We start from the raw sequence: 21,789 nt of genomic DNA, 5'->3' as shown, positions 1-21,789 counted from the left end.
ATGACTGTGCACACCTGTAATCCAGCAACTCAGGAGGCTGAGGCAGGAGGATCGAGTTCAAAGACAGCCTCAGCAATTTAGCAAGGCTAAGTTTTTATTTAAAAAAAAAAAAAGGCTGGGGGTATGGAACAGTGGTTAAGTGCACCTGGGTTTAATTCCTGGTACAAAACAAATGCAAAACAGAATCAAAAAGAAATAAAAAAGAAGGAGGAAGAAGAGGAGGAGGAGGAAAGGAAGGAAGGAAGAAAGGAAAGAAAGGAGACACATCCTGAGAGAAGGACCTCCTCCTTTGCACTGTGCCTGTATGTGATGTTCTGCACATGCTGGTAATGTTGAGAGGACAGTGCAGACAGGTAGGTCCATCTGCTAGATCAGTAATGGAAGAAGCTTTATTGTTCTAATTCAGAGAGTATAACCCATTTCCCCAGATTTCAGAATGGGGTATTGGGTTGAAAGACAGAAGGTGGAGATCTGAAATGAGCAGCGTCCTGTAGGCAGAGACCAGGCCAGGTACCTGCTCCAGGCCAGCAGCCTGGGATAGGTGGGTTCGCTCTTCCTGCAGCTGACCTGGAGGTTCAGAGTGCAGGAATCTCACCACAGATGGAGAGTCCCATAAAAGATAGAAGCTGGATTGCAAAACAGGAAGTAGGGTTGACTGCCAGGGCAGTACCTTTAAAAAGAAAGAGACACATTTTACAAAAAAGATCAGTTTAAGACCTCAAGGTAGAATGGATATATTATGAGCTGCACCTGGTACTCAGGACAGCACTTCCAGCAAGGCTGTGAGACCTTGGAAGTGGAAGATTCCACCTTCTTTCCTCTCGTGGGCTCCTGCAATAATTGCCTCCACATCTGCTCTATTTCTTTTTTTCACCCACAACTATCCTCCTTAATCCTCCAGCCCCTCCCTCAAGTTCTCCTGCTTTTTCCTGAATCTTTTTTGTTGGTAAACTTATGCTAAGGTATAAATGACTGGCAGCAGCCTGAAGGAGCAAGGGTCCTGGCCACACCCAGACTAGTGTGAAGATCATGAAGTCTTACCTGGTAGCTTTCCAAGCTGGGCTAACATCCTCAGCAGGGGTGCCAATCACTGCGTTGTTCCTTTCCCAGTGTGGTCTGTAACTACTGTGGTCTTACCTTTCAACCTCAGGTGGCTTGAGAACAAGGACTGAGAACCCCAAAGCAATGGGCCTCTGACTCACAACAGATTCTGTGATGCTTGGGCAGGGCATGATGTAATCTTGAGTCAGGTGAGGACATCCATCAATTGTCAAATCCCTTTGATGAGATAGCTGACCTTGACCTTCTGATAAAGCTAACTCTGCTCCCTATTCTCAGCGACTCTTGGTGTCAAGAAATCATTTCTGCCAGCAGGGTCATGCAATTTTTATACCACTAACAAAGACATGGAATAAACTATCACTAAATTGTGCCAATGACCTAAAAACCATACTGCACATTTTGATTCACCATGATCTTGGGTTTCTAGTTAAGTTGTTAACATACCTTCTTTTCGTTGCTGGGCAAAGTAGGTGGGGACATCTCTGCACAGGTCTTTGATGAGAATTCCGTACTGGGCTAAGTTCTTGACCCGACTCCGTGAAACAGTGTAGGTCAGGCCATGGGTGGATGGGTAATGACTGGAATCCTGGAAGCGGTGGCATGTGAAAACAGTGAGACATCATATAGAGGCGGCACAAGAAGGAGGAAGAAATGAATTCTTGAGGCCCTTGTCTCAGGTAAGTGGCAACAGGATGTGTTTGATTCATTGCACAGAACTAGCTGTGAACCCAACCTGCCCTAGAATTCAGTCTCTGGCAGCAACATCTCATCTAGCCACAAGGAGGCGACATTACTCTAGAAAAATCTGTAGATTTGAGGGACCTGATGACCTCCCATTTCTTCCTTTCACTCTTTAATGCTTTCTCATCTCTGATGATCATATAGAGTAGATAAAAATCATTTGTTGCATTATGATTTTTCTTGTTAATTCGGATGAATGGGACATTTTAGGCTTCTCTAAGAATATTAATAAGTTGCTTTATTTTCATGTGACATGCAGTCTTTTTTTGTTTCCCCCCAAAGTCAGAAAACCCTCCTGCCAGTGTTTCCAAATGTGCCCTGCAGGTTACTTAGCAAATAAGCAGATTTCAAAGACTTGCCAAGGACTTCCTGCTGGTTTTTAACTTATCATTAACAATTCTCCTTGTCATTTAAGAGGCTGAGGAAGACAGCTTCGCAGTCTTCGGCTCATTTTCAATTAAAGTTAATACATGTGTATTGTTTGGTGCTGGGAAGGGAAAGACAGAAGGCGAGGGAATGTGAATATTATATTAAGTCACTCTGATATTTATAGTCAACAACTTACATTTGCTAACGTGTAACATGAACCCTTTGATGACTACAAAGATGGAAAGGGGGTCATTGCAAGGGGGTCATTCATTCAGTTCTAATTTGACTTGAAAGGTGTATTTGTATGATGTCGTAATTTCATGGACCTTAAGAGCAAGCATGAACTAAGTCACCACTTGTGCACAGAATTGTCCTAGGAGGTTAGAAGTACTTTGGAAAATACCAGCGTAGGAGGGGACCAGAGTGACCCGGTCTCACTTACCTGCCTGCCTAGGGCCTTGCTAATGTCATCCAAACTTGGAAAGATTGCTTGGTCCATCTTGGCCAGGACACAGGCCATCCTGCTAAACAGCTTAACCACCAAGAGGGCCTGAAAGCAACACAGCAGAAACATGTCATTCATTCAGTCACAATATTAATGGGAAACTACTCTCTGCAGAGGCTGACATCCCGCTGCTGTTGACTGGTGTAGAACACCCCAGCAGGGTGTGGGCCTGAACGCAGGAGTAAAGGTCAGCATCAGGACCAGTGGCAGGGCATACAAAGCCCTGCGGCTCTCCAGGACCCAGTGGCACTGTCCCCTGCTATTCTTGCTAGAGAGGGTTCACTCCCCAAGAATCCCCCTGGCACTCTGCGACCACTAATAGACAGGTGGGCCCAGAAGCATAGAGTGCATAGGGAGTGAGCTCCAGTAAAACGACTGACTTGAAGGTCCTGGTCTGCCACTCAGCAGTCATTAGGGTGCTCAGTAGCCGCCCTGCTTCTCTGTTTCTTCATCTATAAAGCATAAGTAACTACTCCATTCCTACAGTGTTGTCATGGAGATGACAGGGTGAGTGAGATGCTAACTGCTTGTGAGAGTGTTGGCAAGTTACTGAGTACTTGTTGAAGGTACAGGGCTGTTAGGCGTCCTGGGTCAGGACCAACAGACTTAGAATCCAGCACCAGGCCTGCCCTGGATACTTGCTTTTGTGTGGCCCTGGGCCTGCCATTTGGTCTCTCTAAACTTGGATTAGAGCAGCAGTTCTCTTGCAGCTGTGTCTGGCTGAGGCCCAAGGTGCACCCGCATGAAGTAAATCCCCTCCAGCAATGGTTCTGACTTCTCGTGCACCACAGAGTGTGCAGCTCTGGGATATTTTGTGGCAGAAAAGTTTCCATGGCTTACAATAGTGTTGGTGATCACTATACTGGGTGCCCTCTAGGAGGATCCCAGAGAGGTCTCCTAGAAGGAATCAGGAATGGGCTAGGTGAAGAGTGAAGGAGGTGTCAGGAAAGAGAACATGGTGGGTATGGGTGGGAGTAGAGAGGATGCCCGGGGGTGAGGGGTTCATCCTGAGGTGTCCAGAGTGACTGGAGAGAAGGTGATGGAGGTGGTAGGGGAAGGCCTGGATGGCAGAGGGCCTGAGGAGTGAGGGCTTTTTACTTCGTGTCACCCTTCAGAGCCCTGTCAGGGAGGCAAGGCAGTTGTTGGTGTTGTTTTGCAGATGTGGTGACTAAGGCCCACAGGCAGAGTGAGATTCTGAGGTTAGCATCCAAGGACATGGGGGCTCCCTTCCTAATCACATCTTTCTGCTAGCTCTTAGGACTCAAAGAGATGGCAGTTGCAGCCAGGTTTTAAAAAAATGAAATACATTGTTCTTTAGAAATAGACGTTAAAACCTGGAGTCAAGATAAAATAACTTTCATAGCATAACCCAGTTACAAGACATGGGGCTCTTTATGTTGGCTTCTTAGTTCCACTTTGGTGGCCACATAAACCAATAACTTACAGACGTCCAATTGGATGCAGAAATCCGATGGACCAGAGAAGATCCTCCTACATTCTCTGACTCAGAAAGAAGTCACTGCGCCTTCAGTAAAGCTGGTCCCTTACCTAAAGACATGCATTCCTACTGAGGGCCTAAACTGGAGAAGGCAAATGAAGACAGTGTCCACTTCTCTCTGGAAAAGTCTTGAGCTACATTTTGGACCAGACAAGGCTTTCTGTGGCATTGTAATGAACATGTTTCACTCTTACGTTCTTGTAGTCCAAGATTCCATCCCATTCACTGAAAACATTGTTGTCCCGGATGCTGACCACACCTCGGAAGGCATTGATATGGATGAGTTGGGTCCCAACAGATCCATCCAGAGGATGACTGTCACTGATGTTCTGAAGAAAGCCAAGCAACAGAGAGACAAATTAAAAGTCTAGAGTACTCTGCAGGTTTAAGGGTTCCCTGTGTGAAATTTGAGGGATGTCACCCTGATGATCACCTTGTAAATATTTCTGCCTAAAGGGGACTAGACAATGGGACCCTCTTCACCCTACTTACCATTAGGGCCAGAGATGGAGTCAGGAAGAAGGCTGTGATGATGGAAGATGCAGTCTGAAATGGGAACAAATATCACTGCACTTTTTTTGTTTAACTGCAGACAACAGTCTGTAGTCTAAGGCCCTGCTGGGGTCAGGGCCTCCTTAAGATGATCTACAATTTTCACAGTCTCTCAAGCCCATGGGGCACCAGAGTGTATCAGGAGATTCAATATGGTTGAATGGGTTGTGCTGGCTTCTCAAGAGGCAAAGCTTTATCTTTCACTCAAAAACCTTGACTGGGTTGCTTCTATGGTCAATCACTGGGGTAAATAGTAGGAACCTGACTGACCACTTGATCTGCACACAGGACAGGGCCCTCCTAGGTCAAATGTAATCATAATCACAATTCCAGGCCTCAGTCTCCTTCATCTGCACCTTCTTCTCTGCTTCCAGCCACTGGTCTAGATTTTTATCCAAATCCCAAATCACATTGTTGGTCCTGCCTTGCCCTCTGCCTACGACCACCCACCTAGAAACCCATATCCCATTGATTTCCTTTCCTCTAGATTCTCTCACCTTGCCTGAAAATAAAAGACCAATCACCACTTATTTATACCTTATTTTGAAATAGATTGTACTCAGATGTGACTAGTTCTGGAAATCCTGGTTGTTAATCATTTCTTATCTGTGTGGCCTGCCTTGCCACACAGGTATTTCAGGCATTGGAGAAGAAGTGAAAGAATCAGTAGGAGCGGCAGCAGGCTAGGAGAAAGTGCAGCAAGGAACCCTTCCCTACTTTCCACAGCTCATTATCTGGTGTATTCAGGCTCTCTTGGTTCAAGTGCATGTCAGTTGGAATTGACAGGTACTCCCCTTCTCCCCATCCCCATGACAATCCATGCAATATTCCAGGGGCAATTCCTACAGTAAAAGGAGAGATATGTGGTTTTTTGTTTTTTTTTTGCGGTGCTGGGGATTGAACCCAGGACCTTGTGCTTGCGAGGCAGGCACTCTACCAACTGAGCCATATCCCCAGCCCCAAGATATGTTTTTGAAGCAGAAGTAAATAGCTACACAATGAACAGTAATCACAGTGTGGTAAGATCAGTCAAGGAGATATTGGAGATGCAGATGGCAACATTATTGGTGCCATATACAAGATGCATCCGAAGCTTTTCTGCACTGGCAATTTGTAAATAAGATAAACCCAGGAAGACAGGACCCTAAAATATGAATATCTACCCAATGCTCAAAGATTCCTGAAATTTAAGAAATTGGTTATTAATGTCTTCGGTGAAGACTCTTCTTTCAGATATTCAAAAATAGAAAGGTATGTGCCAAAATAAGATTTGAAAATTCTATTTGGATTTAATTTGAAGAGTCCAAGAGGGTGGGGGAGAACTTCTCCCTGGCTATTTTGATTCTGAGAGTAAAATCTGAAATTAGGAAATGTACTTACAAGGTGTTTCATGTTGTCTCTCTCTCTCTCAGATCTTGTGCAACTGCATGTATAATAGGATTTTCTATGTCCCATTTACTTCTAAATCTGGTTTATGTAGTCCTAGACTTTGCAACTATTGCCATGATAAAGGTATGTGGGCGTAGTTAACCATGATCCAGATACTATTTGGAAGGGAGAGCAAGTTTATGTAATTATACTTATCACTTTACTTTGATTTCATCTAAGTATTTTCCTTTCTTCCTGATACCACCACTTGTTCCAAGGCAAACATAGGAAATGAAGGAGGCCTTGTGGGCTGGCATACCCATGACCTTAACCACAGGTAAGGATTGCAAACACCAGATCCCCACAAAATGACCCAGATACACAATCAATGAGCTCACTGTTTCTACTTTTCAATTTCTGAAGTTTTTAAAAAATTTATTATGTTTAGTAACAGTGAGGGTGGTTGGGAGAAACCTTATGAAGCCCAAAGAGGCAGATTGAACTATAAGATTACACTGGTTGAAACTCAATCTGGTCCTGCTTTTCATCCAAACCCCAAAGCACGTGGTTCTGCACTGCCCTCTGCCCACCCACCAGGCCGACCTCATTTCACCTCTTCAAACATCCACCTCTGGTTGACTTTCCTGATATTCTGATATTTTGTTCTTTTATATGATTTATCTCTCCTCCCAGCTTTCCTTGCAGGGTGCTTTTTTCCATAAAGGACACTTTGACCAGCCCCAGAGCCCTTGATATATGGGGAACCATGACCTTCTTGCAGTAAGTTAAGCACCAATTCAGGACTTTTTGTATATTTTCTTCTTTTTCCTCAAGTTCTGACTTGGTGACCCAGTGACCTGGATCAAATACCCTGAGGTGAGAACCAAATAGGTACTTCTTCTGAGAGAAGAGCTATACAGAGCAGGCTGGCCCTGAAGTGATCAGAGAGGGAAGTAGGCAGCTCAGCCCTTACTTAATAAAAGTGGCCATGGGAACTTGGAATAGGTGGACTTTGGGGACTTTTAGGTCATCCAGAGCTCAGATAATATACTCATATCTCCATTGTTCTATGTACTTTAAAAAAACATGCACAAATGATATATTTGATCATTATTGACTAAATAAGGAAAAAAGGATTAAAAGGATAACTAATAAAGTGCTGTGCTTTGTCTCTAAATAGGTGATGGCAATAAGGAAGAAATAAAAGTTAAACCTTTTTAAAAAATTTGTTCTAATTCGTTATATACATGACAGCATTTTGACACATCATACATAATGGAGTATAATTTCTCTTTCTTCTGGTTGTACATGATGTAGTATTACACTGGTTGTATAATCATCAATGCATGTAGGGTAATAAAGTATGATTCCTTCTACTATACTTTCTACCCAATACCCATTACCATCCCTTCACTCTTCTCTTTCTAATCCAAAGTAACTCTACTCTTCCCTAGCCTCCCCCTAGATATTGTGAATTAGCATCCACATATCTGAGAAAACATTCAGCCTTTGGTTCTTTGGAATTGGTTTATTTTACTTAGCATGATATTCTCCAGTTCCATCCATTTAGTGACAAATGCCATAATTTTGTTCTTCTTTATGACTGAGTAATAGTCAATTGTGCATACATACCACATTTTCTTTATCTGTTCTTCTGTTGAAGGGCACCTAGGTTGGTTCCATAGTTTAGCTACTGTGAATTGAGCTGCTATAAACATTGATGTGACTGTGTCATTGTAGTATGCTGATTTGAAGTCCTTTGGGTATATGCTGAGGAGCAGGATAACTGAATCAGGTCAAATGGAGGTTCCATTCCAAGTTTTCTGAGGACTCTCTGTACTGCTTTCCAGAGTGGTTGCACCAATTTGCAGTCCTACCAGCAATGTATGAGTGTACCTTCTCCCCCACAGCCTCGTCAACTTTTATTGTTGCTTGTATTCTTGATAATTGCCATTCTGACTGGAGTGAGATACAATCCCTGTGTAGTTTAATTTGCAGTTCTCTAATTGCTAGAGATGTTGAACTTTTTAAAATATATTTGTTGACCAATGATATTTCTTCTTCTGTGAAGTGTCTGTCAGTTCCTTTGCCCATTTATTGATTGGGTTATTTGGTTTTTGGTGTTAAGTTTTTGAGTTCTTTATATACCCTGGAGATTAATGCTCTATCTGAGGTGCAGGTGGCAAAGATTTTCTCCATTCTGTAGGCTCTCTCTTCATATTCTTGATTGTTTCCTTTGCTGTGAAGAAGCTTTTTAGTTTGATTTGATCTCATTTATTGATTCTTGATTTTACTTCTTGTGCTTTAGGGGTCTTGTTAAGGAAGTCAGTTCCTAAACTGACTTAGTGGAGTCTTTTTCTTCTATTAGTCACAGATTCTTTGTTCTATTGCCTAAGTTCTTGATCCATTATGAGTTGATTTTTGTGCAGGGTAAGAGATAGAGGTGTTTAATTTCATTTTGCTACATATGGGTTTCCAGTTTTCCCAGCACCATTTGTTGAACAGGCTATCTTTTCTCCAATGTATGTTTTTGGCACCTTTGTCCGGTATGAGATAACTGTGTTTATGCGACAACTGTATTTATATGGGTTTGTCTCTGTGTCCTCTATTCTGTATCATTGGTCTATAAGTCTGTTTTGGTGCCAATACCATGCTGTTTTTGTTACTATAATTCTGTAGTATAGTTTAAGATCTGATATTGTGATACCTCCTGCTTCACTTTTCTTGCTAAGGATTGTTTTGGCTACTCTGGGTCTCATATTTTTCCAAATGAATTTCACAATTGCTTTATCAAATTCTATGAAGAATGTCATTGGGATTTTAATAGGAGTTGAATTAAATCTGTATAGTTCTTTTGGCAGTATGGTCATTTTGACAGTATTAATTCTGCCTATCCAAGAGCCTTGGAGATCTTTTCCATCTTCTCAGTTTTTCTTCAGTTTCTTTCTTTAGTGTTCTGTAGTTTTCATTGAATAGGTCTTTCACTCTTTTATTAGATTGATTCTCAACTATTTTATTTTCTTTGAGGCTATTGTGAATGGTGTCGTTTTCCTAATTTCTCTTTCAGTGGATTCATCACTGATGTATAGGAACACAATTGATTTATTGGTGTCAATTTTATATCTTGCTACTTTGCTGAATCATTTATAAATTCTAGAAGTTTCCTGGTGGAATTTTTTTGTCTTTTAAATATAGAATCATGTTTTTGGCAAATAGTGATAGTTTGAGGTTTTTTCCTATTCGTATCCCTTTAATTTCTTTCTTTTGTCTAATTGCTCTGGCTAGCGTTTTAAGAATGATGTTGAATAGAAATGGTGAAAGAGAGCACCCTTGTTTCCATTTTTAAAGGGAATGCTTTCAACTTTTCTCCATTTTGAATGATGTTGGCCTTGGGTTTAGCATATATAGCTTTTACAATGTTGAGGTATGTTTTTACTATTTCTAGTTTTTCTAGTGTTTTGAACATGAAGGGGTGCTATAGTTTATCCAAGGCTTTTTCTGCATCTATTGAGATAATCATATGATTCTTGATTATTGATTTCTGTATGTTGAACCAATCTTGCATCCCTGGGATGAACCCCACTTGATCATTGGTGCAGTATCTTTTTAATATATTTTTGTATGTGATATACCAGAATTTAATTGAGAATTTTTGCATCTGTGTTCATCAGAAAACCTTTACTTTTTAGCCCAGGGAATTTGTGAGAAGCTTTATAGAACCATCAAATTTCAAAGCAAGAAGGGATCATGAAATGCAATGTGGATCCTCTAATGAAAACTTTATCAGAAGGATTGTGATTTTCAGAAAATCAAAAGGAAATATAATTACATGTATGTATGAAGCACCTTAAAACTTATAAATCAATTTCCCAGTCATTTTTATTTGCTCTTTATTACAACTGTATTGGTTAGGAGGAATAGTAAATGTTAATCCTTTATACAGATGAGGATATGCAGTCAATAGATTAACTGTACATGAACTTAAGTTCACCTTCCAATTCTGCACTAACCAGATCTGTCATTTCAGAGCTAAAATTTGAACTTGAGTCTGGACATTGAAGTGTCCAACTATGTGCAGCCCCACTCTCTGCAGTTTGTTAACTTCAGAATGTGGATTATAATAGCAAGAATCCTGAGGAACAAATGTTCTGCTTTTATGTCCCTATCTATAGTTATCTGCTTTTCAGAAACTTTGTTGAGCAAGTAATTTTGTTGGAGTCTCTCTTCATGCAAATGGAAACCAGGAGTCATTCAAGTTGCAGCCAACCAAGTACCAGAGTTAGAGGAAGCTGTGTCATAGTGGGAGAACCAGTAGGTGGTTCCAAAGGAGTTTCCAGTCCCGGAAAGATCTGAAAAAGAGGGAATTCAAACAAAAAGAATAGAGTCTGAAAGGAAGGAAGGCAGAGATAAGGCCTCAAGGAATCAAAAAGTCATGATGGACAACCCATTGCCTCTGAGGTCTCCACTATTTGACATTGTTGTTATCTGGAGGATAGTCACTCGATTCCTCTCCTCCAATGTCCTCCAGTAGGATCAACCTCTGGGGTCACACTGTTCAGTTTGTTGTCTTTTGAGTGATGGCATAATGTTGGAATATCTTTACAATAAAATGCCTTATGTAAATGAGGCTATTCTTAAATGCAATTATGATGATGATGATGATGACAATGATGATGAGGATGTTGTCTGAGTGCTTGCTGATATCCTGGCATGTAAGCTTGCTAATAAATAATGACTCAATCACATATTGAAATTCGCATTCAGGGGGGTGGGAGGGAGGCAAGAATGGAGGAAGGAGAGACCGTACAGAGGGAAAAGAGGGGTGGGAGGGGTGGGGGGAAGGTAAAAAAATAACAATGAATCAAACACCATTACCTATGTAAATGTATGATTACACAAATGGTATGCCTCTACTTCATGTGCAAACAGAGAAACAAGTTGTACCCAATTTGTTTACAATAAAAAATAAGTTAAAAAGAAGAAAAAAGGAAATCCACATTCAGTTCTGCAAAGACCAATAGTCATGTACCACCAAAAGAGGAATATTTCACCAATAAATTCAAACCATGGAATCTCCCTAAGGCATGAGTTCTGGCTAAAAAATAGTTTAGAAAGCACCTCTTTCCCCCGCTACATACACTCTTCTATCTTTTAAACTCTTCCAATTCCACCACTTAAATTCTCAAAAGTCATGCAAACATTTTCATGATTTGGTTGCCATTAACATTTGCCTCCCTGACTTCTACTTCTTTGTAACCTATTCCAGTTGCTGACCAAATCTTCCTCTCCACTTTCCCACATACATAGCCCCTGCTTCCTAACTCCATGCCTAGGTTCATTCCTGGGGGCTCCCTATTCTACTTCTTCCCCTTTATTCCTTCTTCAAACTAAGTTTGAACAGCAGCCCCTTTCCCCACCCTTCCTTCCTTAAGAGCCAAATGTGCTCTCTTCTTTGGAAACATAGTTCTCTGCTTGTATCTTTGTTTACTATTTATATTGTTGTGGTGTTATATCTATTCATATAGTTGTGCGATCAGATCTTTAAATTGCACGTTTATGCCACTTGACTTGACTGTAATCTCCATGAGGTTAGAGATCCTGCTTTGTTCTCTGCTGTTTTCAGTACCCCACACAGAGGAGATACTGAAAGGTACATATGTTCAATGAACAAATGAATGAATTTCACTGATGATCTATTGATCATCTTTGTACCTCTTGGAGTACTTAGCAGTATGTGGCAAATAGCCAGTATGCAGTAAATATTTGTTGAATTTAATAGTAAAGAATGAAATCAAGTATCTAATGACAATATGAATGAGGAAAATAATTAAAGTCTGAAAAGAATAACATGTTCAACAAGGAAAAATGCTCCTCTTTACAAACTCCAATTATAGTTCAATTATAGGGTGAGCAGAGAGACATAATTAATATTTTTGTCCCTAGATTTGAGGTTAGGAGGGGAAGAAAAAAGAAAATGAAAGCCAGACAACTACAAAGTTGTTTGCCTTTTATCTTGCATCCTGGAAACTTTGGCAAGAGCAAAGCTCCTTTGCCCGGATCCCTTTCCTGCTTGGTGTTTGCTAAACCTACTTTGATTTTTCCCCTTAATGTACCTACTGCCTGCTATAAACCAGGAACTTCCTCATCCTCTCTTTCTTGTCTCATTCTGGAATGCAGACTTCTATATCCATCCCCGCAAATGTACTGGTCTTTAACTAGTCTTTTCATATTGGCAGAACTCAGTGGGAATTGAAACAGGATTTTTTTTTTAATTAGTCAAGATTCACCCAAGTGCTATCTACTGCATTGCTTCCCTAATCCCTAAGCAAATACAAAAATGTAAATCAATATTCCAATCATGTTGTTATGGCCACCAACAATCACTTGTTGGACGGTGAACTGGTGTTTAACCAGTTCTTTCCACACACTGTGGTTCACAGTGTATTGGCCCTCTTCATGCATATGCCACTTGTTTTACATTCTTCTGTCCAGTCGTGATTATGTCCATTGGCTTCTTTGCTTACCTCCTCTATTTTTCTTATAGTCTCCTCTCAGTCCCCTGTGCCTCCTTCATTCCTATGTACATTCAGAAACATGGGATCCCTGCCTTCCAGGCCACCAGCTGCCTTGACCCCAATGTGCTCTTGTTAACCCTTCCCTTTCTGGTTCCGTTTTCCTGGATGTTCCCCTGTTAGTTCTTTTCACCTTCCCTTCCTTGTTCTCAGACCCAGGTGTTTTCTCTAGAGCAGCCACCTCTGGACAAGACCAATTGTTTAGCAAACATTATCTTGCTGTACCTCATGTCTATCCTGAGATGCTTTATCTCCATGTCCACAAAACCTCACATTGCTTGGTGTACCCCATTTCTTTCTCTTTAATTTTTTTTATTGTAAACAAATGGGGTACAACTTGTTTCTCTGTACATGAAGTAGAAGTGTACCATTTGTGTAATCATACATTTACATAGGGTAATGGTATTTGATTTATTCTGTTATTTTTTCCTTCCCTCCCACCCCTGCCACCCCTCTTTTCCCTCTATACAGTCCCTCCTTCCTCCATTCTTACCTCCCTACCCCGTTTATTTCTGAAGGCAATCCTAAGTAGATGAGGGGCCATTAGTATCCCAGGTAACTTCATCTTCTTAGCAACGACATTGTCTTCTATGCAGCTTAATTCTCTTAGTACCAAACTTTTTATTCAAGTAAACCTGAAAAATCTGATCATTTTTCCTCTCTAATGAGAACCCCAGTATTTGGATCCCCTGCTTCCATGAATGCATCTGAGTAGTTACATTCGAGTCAAGATTTGTGTTACTCTATTGATCTGGCTAACTTTCAGGGATGTGCCAAACAGCAATCTGATTTGGTCAGGCTCCCGGAAGATCTGACTCATGAGAAGACACAACTTTGTCTGTCATCCTTTGGAGTACATTTTGGCCTCTGAGAGTTGTCACTTTAGCAAAGCTGCCATTTCAGAGAAGAGAGGAAGTGACCAAAGGCTTGGGCAGTAGAACATGCCTAGGAACTGTCAAGGAAGCTGAATGCTGACCTGTGATAACCTATGAAGGAAATTGGGAGATGAAGGAGGGGCAAGACACTGTTCCCTATTCCCCTTATAACATCCCCATTATGCTATTGTCAATTAGGTTCTTATTATCAGGGGTCAATGCTCCAATGACCTAGAAGAAATCTTGCCTGTGAGAAGATTTTGGTTCCCAGGAAGTTGTTGCAAGGTACAGTTTTTTATGATAACACATGTATGAAGGAACTTGTGCACATACCCAGGTGTGACCTATCCAGTTCCCACATAGATACTATTCATGTGTAATGTTTCTGAAGCTTTCCATCGTGTGTTTCCAGGGCTGCCTTCTGCTCTCCACTTTTGAAATCAAGTTCAGACTGAGAGCTGACTCATTAATTCATGCTTATACCTTATATATTAGAGAAGAGTGAGATTCCCAGTGATCCTTCCTTCCTAGAATTCATGTCTTTGTATAGGTCCCTTCACCCCATCAATGAATAGAGTCGACCTCTGCAACCAGTGGGGTATTGTGGAAATAACAGTGTGGAACTTTCTTGGTTAGTTCATTGTGGTTTCTGCTTTGTTTTCTCATGAATGACCCACTGTGGAGTCAACTGCCATGTTGTAAGACAACCCACTGTGGAACCAACTGCCATGTTGTAAGACACTCCACAGCCTCCTGGAGAGGTTTATGTAATAAGAAACTGAGGCTTGCTGTCCACAGCCATGTGAGGAGCCACCTTGGAAGTGGGTCTTCCAGCCCTCATCTGCCTCCGTGACAGCAGCCCTGGACAACATTTTGACTAAAACCTCAGAAGAGACCCTAGCTAGGACCACCCAGATGGGCCCCTTGGATTCCCACTCCCCAAACATGTGTAAAGCAGTACATGCCAATTGTGTTTGTGTTTTGGATAATTTACTATGCAGCGAGAGATAGGTGGTTTGATTTTATTAATGTTCAATTCACATAACAAAATGATCTATTTTGGCGGGGGGGGGCGCTGCTGAGGATTGAATTCAGGGGCATTTGACCACTGAGCCACATCCCCAGTCCTACTTTGTATTTTATTTAGAGACAGGATCTTGCTGAGTTGCTTAGCACCTCGCTTTTGTCTGGCTTTGAACTTGCTATTCTCCTGCTGCAGGCTCCCGAGCTGCTGGCATTATAGGTGTGAGCCACCATCCCCAGAAAAATGATCTATTTTGAAAAGTAGAATTCACTGATATTTAGTACAGTCACAGAATTTTGGAACCACCTCTTCTACCTACTTCCAAAGCATTTTCATCAATTCAAGAAGAAACATCATATCCCTTAAACAACACCCTTCCCTCAGCCTCTGGCAATTACCAATCTGCTTTCTCTCTGAAAGGATTTACCTGATCTGGATATTTCACAGAAATGAAATCACACAGTATGCATCCTTTTGTGTCTAGATTCACTCACATAGCATATTTTCAGGTTCACCCATGCTGAGGCATTTATGGATATTTCATTTCTTTTTACAGCTTATATTCCTCTGTATGTACAGATCACATTGTGTTTACCCATCCACTTCTTGATGGACAGTTTGGTGGTTTCTGCCTTTTTGCCTTCGTGAATCATGCTACTATGAATGTGTGAACTTGTTAAGGTACTTGCTTTCAAGTATTTGGGGCATTTAACTAGACGTGGAATTGATAGGTAATATGTTTAACTTTTTAGAAATCTTCAAACTGTTCTACATAGCTGATGAACAGTTTGACATTTTCATCAGCAATATATAAAAGTCCCAATTTCTCTACATCCTCAACAACACTTGTACTTTTTTTTTATTATTATAGCCATCTTAGTAGGTATAGGAGGATATCTCATTGTGGCTTTGTTTTGCATTTCCCTAATGAAGGAATAAATTATTTGACACATTGGCAATCAGAGCCTGGATTTGGTCTGTATAAGGAATGGGACCTTAAAGTGTTCTGCTCATTAACTCATTAATTACTCATTCCCTGAACAAGTACCCCTTGAGCATCTTCTATTAAGTAGGACCTGGGTGTTGCAGAGATCTTAATGAGGAATAAGACAGTCTTTTTTCCAATGAGCTTCCTGTTAACTTGGGGAAATGAGATGTTTAACTTCACATGAATGAGAGGTTTAACTTTGCATGAATCTATTCTAGTGGTAAGCACTTTGGGAGGAGATGTGAGGAAGTGTTAATGGACTTCATTTCACATTAAGGAAGGCAGATTTAAGACTTTGGTGGGAGCCAAATACCAAGATTTAAGTTCTTGCAACAACATTGTCAACTTCATGATTTTGCTCAGGGTGAGACCCTCCCAGGCTGAAGGAATGAGCTCTTGCTGGTGGCTCCAAACTGGCTCTTCCTCACCTCTCAGCCCATTCAGGTTCCCCTGGGGCTGGACTTGGCTTTTCCTCTTCTACAGGACAGTCCAGTTGACAGTACTTGTGCTTGGCTTGGAGTAGGTTTGGAGTTGGGGGAGTTGGTGGGAGAGAAGGTGGTTTTTGTTTGTTTGTTTTGCCTATCCACATTCAGTTTCTAACCTGAGCCTAGACTTTGGGCCAAACTTCATTCATTTTCCCCCGGCATCAATGCTGTCTTGACTGTGCCAAGAAAGACTCCATCCTGTTCTGAGGTTGCCATATTTCTGTCCATTCCTCAAACTTATATTGGGAATTGTAACAGCTGCTCATATTTATTGGGGTGTCCAGCAGGTTCCTGCCCAGGAGGTGTGAGCCACCTGGGAAAATGAAAAGTCTGAAACAATCAGTAAGGAATGAGACGAAGCCAAAGATTCAATTTTTAAAAGGAGGGACACCTGATGGGTTTTCCAGACCTGTCGGGATCTGGAACTCAACATCGGAACAAAGGCCCCAATTCTTTATTTAAGGGGGAGTACATCAAAGGCGCAGGGATAGGGTTTCAGTGTGGGAGGACTCTTGTTTCAGGGTTTGCTTCTTGCTTCTGGGTGTGGTGGAGGTCGGGCAGCAAGCAGGTGGATTCACATTTGGCAAGCTACAGCCATCTCCGGGAGGCTGTTTCAGTCCAAGGTCGCAAACTAAGACAGGGGCCCGCTGATCCAGCCATGCTCAAACTGGGGCATTTCAACCCAGGAGTTCCAAGAAGAGCGGCCTTCCTGCCTTAATCATGCAACCAAACCAATAATTTATATATATGGCCTCTGACACATATTGAACTTGAACTTTGCATTTTATTGGCTTAAATTTAATTACAACCAGCCCTTAATTTATTTACCTTCCCTTCTGGCTGGAGTCTTCTAGGCCCTACATGGCCTGCCCTATGTCTTTGATGATATAATCTGCTTTTGTTTTCTGGGTTTCCTTTCTTTCTTTCTTTTTTTCTTTCAAATTGATCCAGTTCATTTCATTTTAACAAATACGAATATTTATTGGGTTCTTAGTTCTAGGCAGAAGTCTAGGTGTATGAATACAGTAGTAGATTAGGTAGATTTGGCCTATGAATTGGTGGAGGAGAGAGGAACTTGGTATATAAACATGTGCTAACTACTCCTACTCCCCATCTTCACTTCCTTCCTTCCCATTCAGATTCTATGGTCAATTATTGTGCATTATGCATATTATTAATCGCACCCCTGAATACACCCTCGAATCTCTTGTCCTGCTCTTGTTATAGTGAACTCTCTCGATTAAACCCACATCTCTACTTGGTGATTGGAGAAGATCAGAGCCATGCTGAGTGTCCTAACTTCAACCTCACATCCTCTTTCCTCTAGGGCGACCTTAAAAGTCACAGGCAATTGTGCTGTATTCCTCAAGTCCAATCATAGGCTCGCTCTGCCAGAAAATTACCGGGTGCCTTTTGGTCTCAAACCTCCAATATCCCTCCCCATCCTCGTTCTCAGATCAGGACCTTGTGTGGTTTGTGGTCCTTGACTCTATTCCTGGCCCTTCGAGATCCTTTTTATAGCTGCAGGTGGCAGGAAGTCTCAAAGCTGCATTTTCCAGACTGTTGCCGGTGGCTTTCCGGTGTGATCTACCCATGGGAGGCACAGATGCCGATTAGAAAGCAGGAGGAGGGGAGGTGCCATTTAGATTCTGGCCCTGGCAAGGGCAGCTGCCTGCATGCAGCGGGAGGCCAGCGCCATCAGCATGTCCAGCACCTTCCAGGCGCGGGGGTGGGGGAGGGTTCCTGTTGAGTATAACAGCAGTTTGACCAGGAAATCAGTGATCCCCTTACAAGTGACACCACTTCTTTCCATTGGCTTCTTTAGCTCTCCCCAAAATTTGAAACTAATTCCTTCCATTAAATTTCTCTCTGCTTGAGAATATTTCCTGTTGAAACATGGTTCAGGGTATGAACCATGGATTTGTTGGAACCATTATAAGGCAGGGAGGCTGCTTTCTGGGAATTCCTGGATGAAGTTCCCCTGTTCCAGAAAGCCCAGATCATGCTGGTGCCCTACCTTAGTTCACAGTCCTAGGTTCAAATGCAGCCACCTGGAGATGGGTGTGACCTACAAGCCACAACCAACCCGTTTCCCCCACTCTTCTCCTGTTTTCCTGAGGAAGCATGCCACACTGAAACCTTTTGGTGTGTTCCACTATGAATAAAGCATTCTTGGGCTTTTCTCTTTGTTAGGATCAGACCCATCAGGTCTATCCAACTTATCAATGTCCCCACTTTTGAATACATAATTCTCATCTTTTTTATTTTTATTTTTCTAGTTTTTGTTTCTAGCAGGCCCACACCTCCAAAGGTTATCCACTCCCTTCCTATGCAGGACGTGGGTAAGATTTTCCTGTTCCGAAATTGCACACTGATTAGTAGACCTTGCTCCTTATTCCACCAAGACCAGGGAAGCTCTCTGAAAAGAACTTCTGGACCTCTCACCACCAAGTCTACCCGCTACCAGACTCTGTGCCTGAGGACTTCAATTGCTCTCCCATGTCTAAGGACTGGTGCTTTCTTTTCATAGCTCGGTTCCACCCTGCGTTGGTTCTAGATCCATTTCTGATACACACACACCTCTGACCCTATCGCATTGTCTGTTTTCACTTCTCTTCAGGGTTATTCCTGTAAGCAAAAAAACACATGAGGTTATGTCTCCCACATTCGAACAAAATAAAATGGTCATAATGACAGAGATAAAAAAAAATTCTGCTCCTGACTGCACTGCCCACCCGCTCAAGCTCTGCCCCTTTCCTCTCTTTCCATCTTTAGCCAAGTCCCTGGGAAGAGTGGTCCACACTGTCTCTTCCTCATCTCCCTGGAGCCCTGTCCTCTCAGGCTCATCCCCGACACTGCACTTCACACAGCTGAAGACCTCAACACTCAATGCCGGTTCTCAGCCCTCCTCTTTCTTCTCAAACCAGCAGCATTTGGTGCCACTGACCCCCTCCATCCTTCCAATGGGCTTCTGGGATTCCACCCTTGCTCCACTTTCCTCCTATTTTTCTCACCATTCCTTTTCCTTTTCATCTTTCTAGACTCAAAACACAAGAGTGTCCTAGACCTCAGCCCTTGGGCCTTTCCACGACTATCTGTTTAGCTCACTTAGATTCCATCCAGTGTCATGGCTTTAAATATGATTTTTACTCTGACAGGGGTCTTTCTTCCTTTTTATTATTCTTTTTTCTTTTGGTACCAAGGATTGAACTCAGGTGCACTCAAACCACTGAACCACATCTCCTGTTTTATTTTGAATTTTATTTAGAGACGGGGGTCTCACCAAGTTGCTTAACGCTTCGTCATTGCTGAGACTGGCTTTGAACTCATGATCTTCCTGCCTCAGCTTCCTGAGTCACTGGGATTACAGGTGTGTGCCACTGTGCCCAGCCCAGGGGTCTTTCTTGACCTCCAGACCCACGTGTCTAACTCTCCACTTGATATCTAATTACTCGAACAGCAGCATGTTCAAAACCAAACTTGGTTTTTCCTTCCCAAACCTGCTGCCCCTGTCTTTCCCATTTTGGTGAACAGAAGCACCCTCCTCCACTCACACTGGGGTGCCCCTGATTGTCTTTCCCACTCAAACGGATCACATAATCTTTACAGCTCTACCTTCAATACACACATAGCATTAAATAATTTCTCATCAACTCTACCTTTCTTTAGTTCACCTCCATCTCTTACTCAGAATATTTTGAAGGCTCCTAACAAGTGCTTGCTAGAAACCATGAGGCGGGTCATTTCACTTTTCTGATCTAAACACAGTTAGTGCTTCCAGTCTCACTCAGTGTGAAAGCCACATGTGCCACAACATACGTGCCCTATGGAGTCAGACCCCCAGTACCTCTCTGCCTTCACCTCCTGCTATTTCTCCACTTACCTCAGTTCCTGCCCCCCCGCCCCCCCACCCCTGTTTTGCTCTTCTCTGCTCAGGGCCTTTGCGTATTCTGTTCCACCTGTATGGAACATTTTCCCCTTGGGAACCCTAGTTCCTTACTCCCTCATCTTTTAGGTGTTTATCAAAATGTAATGTCAATTAAGCCTTCTCTGAGCACGCTATATGAAATTGCAAACAGTGTTCCCACCTCTGATATTTCTATTCCTGTCCCCTGCTTTGTCTCTATTCCACTAACCACAGCATGATCTACCATGAGTTTTACCTGGTTATTTTCCTAGTATATAAATTCCCCAAAGATAGGGACTTTGTCTACTTTGTTTCCTGCTTTATCCCCAGTCCATAACTCAATGCACAGTACCTGGGAGATAATAAAAACTGTGAACAAAGTAGTAAATGAATCAAATATTCATCAAAGAAAAGAAAAGAGCATCATAGCAATCAGGACCCAATTTCGATGAGGGGGAGAGAGAACAGGGGAGAAACCAGGCCTCTCTGAGAAATGGCTATGGGGCTTTCCGGGGTCATGAGTGTGGCCAACTGGAAGTGTGTTTTGGGGTGAAGTACCCTGATCAGCTGTTTTGGTTTGCCCTGCACTGAGAGGTTTCCCAGGTGTGGGACTTCCATCACTAAAAGGAAAGTGGCAGGTGGACCGGGATGAGCTGGTCACTCAAGGGGAAGGGGAAGAAAGTGTCCCCAGCAGAGTTTGGGACAAGCATAAATGCTCTACTGGAAAGGCAGCAGGGCCGCTGGGCAGAGCCTTCCAGGCTGCAACAGGAGGCCACCATGGGGTCTTTCAAAACCATTTCTAGCCTTGTGTGGAGAATGTGCTGGAGGCGGTAAGCGTGAAGCGTGAGGACCCATTATCTCCAGGTGCTGAGGGCTGCGAGGCGGGTCTGCAGATTCCTCCAAGGCTCTGGGGCGCTGCAAGGTGGGACCGAGGGCTGTTATGGCTGCCTGTCTCTTGGCACCGTGCAGAAGGGGAAGACTGCATCCACCTGATTTCAGTGAACACAGACACTACCGTGAACTGCTAAGTGGGTGAGATGGAAGAGGTTTCTTGATAAAGCAAGAGCTTGTCAAGGGGGGATTTCTGAGCCATAGTCTACATTCAGTCAATGGAGGTGTTAATCCTCAATCTAGATACCAGAGCAACCCGACTGCAGGCTTTGGCTTTAAACTTCCCTGCAGATTAACCAACTGTCAAGGACTGTGGCCGCCAGCAGATGGACCACACTGATGAAGAATGTCAGACCTGTGTGGCAGGGAGGGACGTGGACATTCCTCCCTGAGATGGGCACAGGAGCAGTGACATGCACTCCTGGATGCCCTGGAGATGTTATTGCCTGCCGCCATCACACCCAAGAGAGCAGGAAGAACCCTATTTTATGACAGTTTATAGGGTGGAATTTCCTGGCTCTGATTCATCAAGGCAAAACTTGTGGCCCAAGAAAAGTGAGTGGTTGGCAGAGGAGCATCAACAAAACCTTTTGCCCTTTTAAAAATAAAATTTTAAACAGACCATTGCTAGCATCTCAAAACAAAGTTGACTTTCATGATGCTACAATTATTCCCGCGTAATCTTTCCCAGTGTTTTCCCAAGTGGATTCATCTATTAACATAACTTCTACAAATGAATGTGTCCTGGAATTTTTATTTTTATACATTTCAATTATTCATTCACATTCTGATCAAAAGTAGGTCACATTCTATGATTAGATGTATAATAGTGCAATGAACATCTTTGTGTGCAAACAATGTTATGGTTTTACATTTTTTCTTAAGAAAGACTCCTCACAGGTATGTGTGTCAAAATACACTCTATTGTCATGTATATCTAAAAAGAACAAGT

The 21,789-nt window shown here is 42.5% G+C and overlaps 1 protein-coding gene across 2 annotated transcripts; it reads right to left on the bottom strand.

Annotated features, from left to right (window-relative positions):
* Positions 1 to 271: 271 nt before the first annotated feature.
* On the bottom strand, positions 272 to 6,167 carry LOC124963734 (gastrokine-3-like). Of its 2 annotated transcripts, XM_047523596.1 has the most exons (6): positions 6,108 to 6,167; positions 4,668 to 4,721; positions 4,370 to 4,504; positions 2,615 to 2,722; positions 1,507 to 1,648; positions 272 to 670 (listed from the first exon to the last, which is right to left on the bottom strand). In XM_047523596.1, exons 1-6 carry the CDS (start codon positions 6,117 to 6,119, stop codon positions 576 to 578), a joined length of 546 nt encoding a protein of 181 aa, XP_047379552.1. In that variant the 5' UTR covers positions 6,120 to 6,167; the 3' UTR covers positions 272 to 575. The 2 variants fall into 2 exon arrangements, with proteins under 2 accessions (XP_047379552.1, XP_047379553.1); XM_047523597.1 differs by lacking the exon at positions 4,668 to 4,721 and having other exon boundaries at positions 6,108 to 6,151.
* Between the last annotated feature and the right edge of the window lie 15,622 nt (positions 6,168 to 21,789).

This window comes from Sciurus carolinensis, chromosome 13 (assembly GCF_902686445.1).
Source record: "Sciurus carolinensis chromosome 13, mSciCar1.2, whole genome shotgun sequence".
Lineage (NCBI taxonomy): Eukaryota > Metazoa > Chordata > Mammalia > Rodentia > Sciuridae > Sciurus > Sciurus carolinensis.
The sequence above is the reverse complement of the archived record's forward strand: the minus strand, read 5'-3'. Positions and strand labels throughout refer to the sequence as shown.

Excerpts from the sequence above, each read along its gene's own strand:
- LOC124963734 (XM_047523596.1), bottom strand. Across the intron at positions 4,505-4,667 it reads CTCCATCTCTGGCCCTAATG|AACATCAGTGACAGTCATCC; the intron begins GTAAGTAGGGTG and ends GGCTTTCTTCAG. Across the intron at positions 671-1,506 it reads TGCCCAGCAACGAAAAGAAG|GTACTGCCCTGGCAGTCAAC; the intron begins GTATGTTAACAA and ends TTCTTTTTAAAG.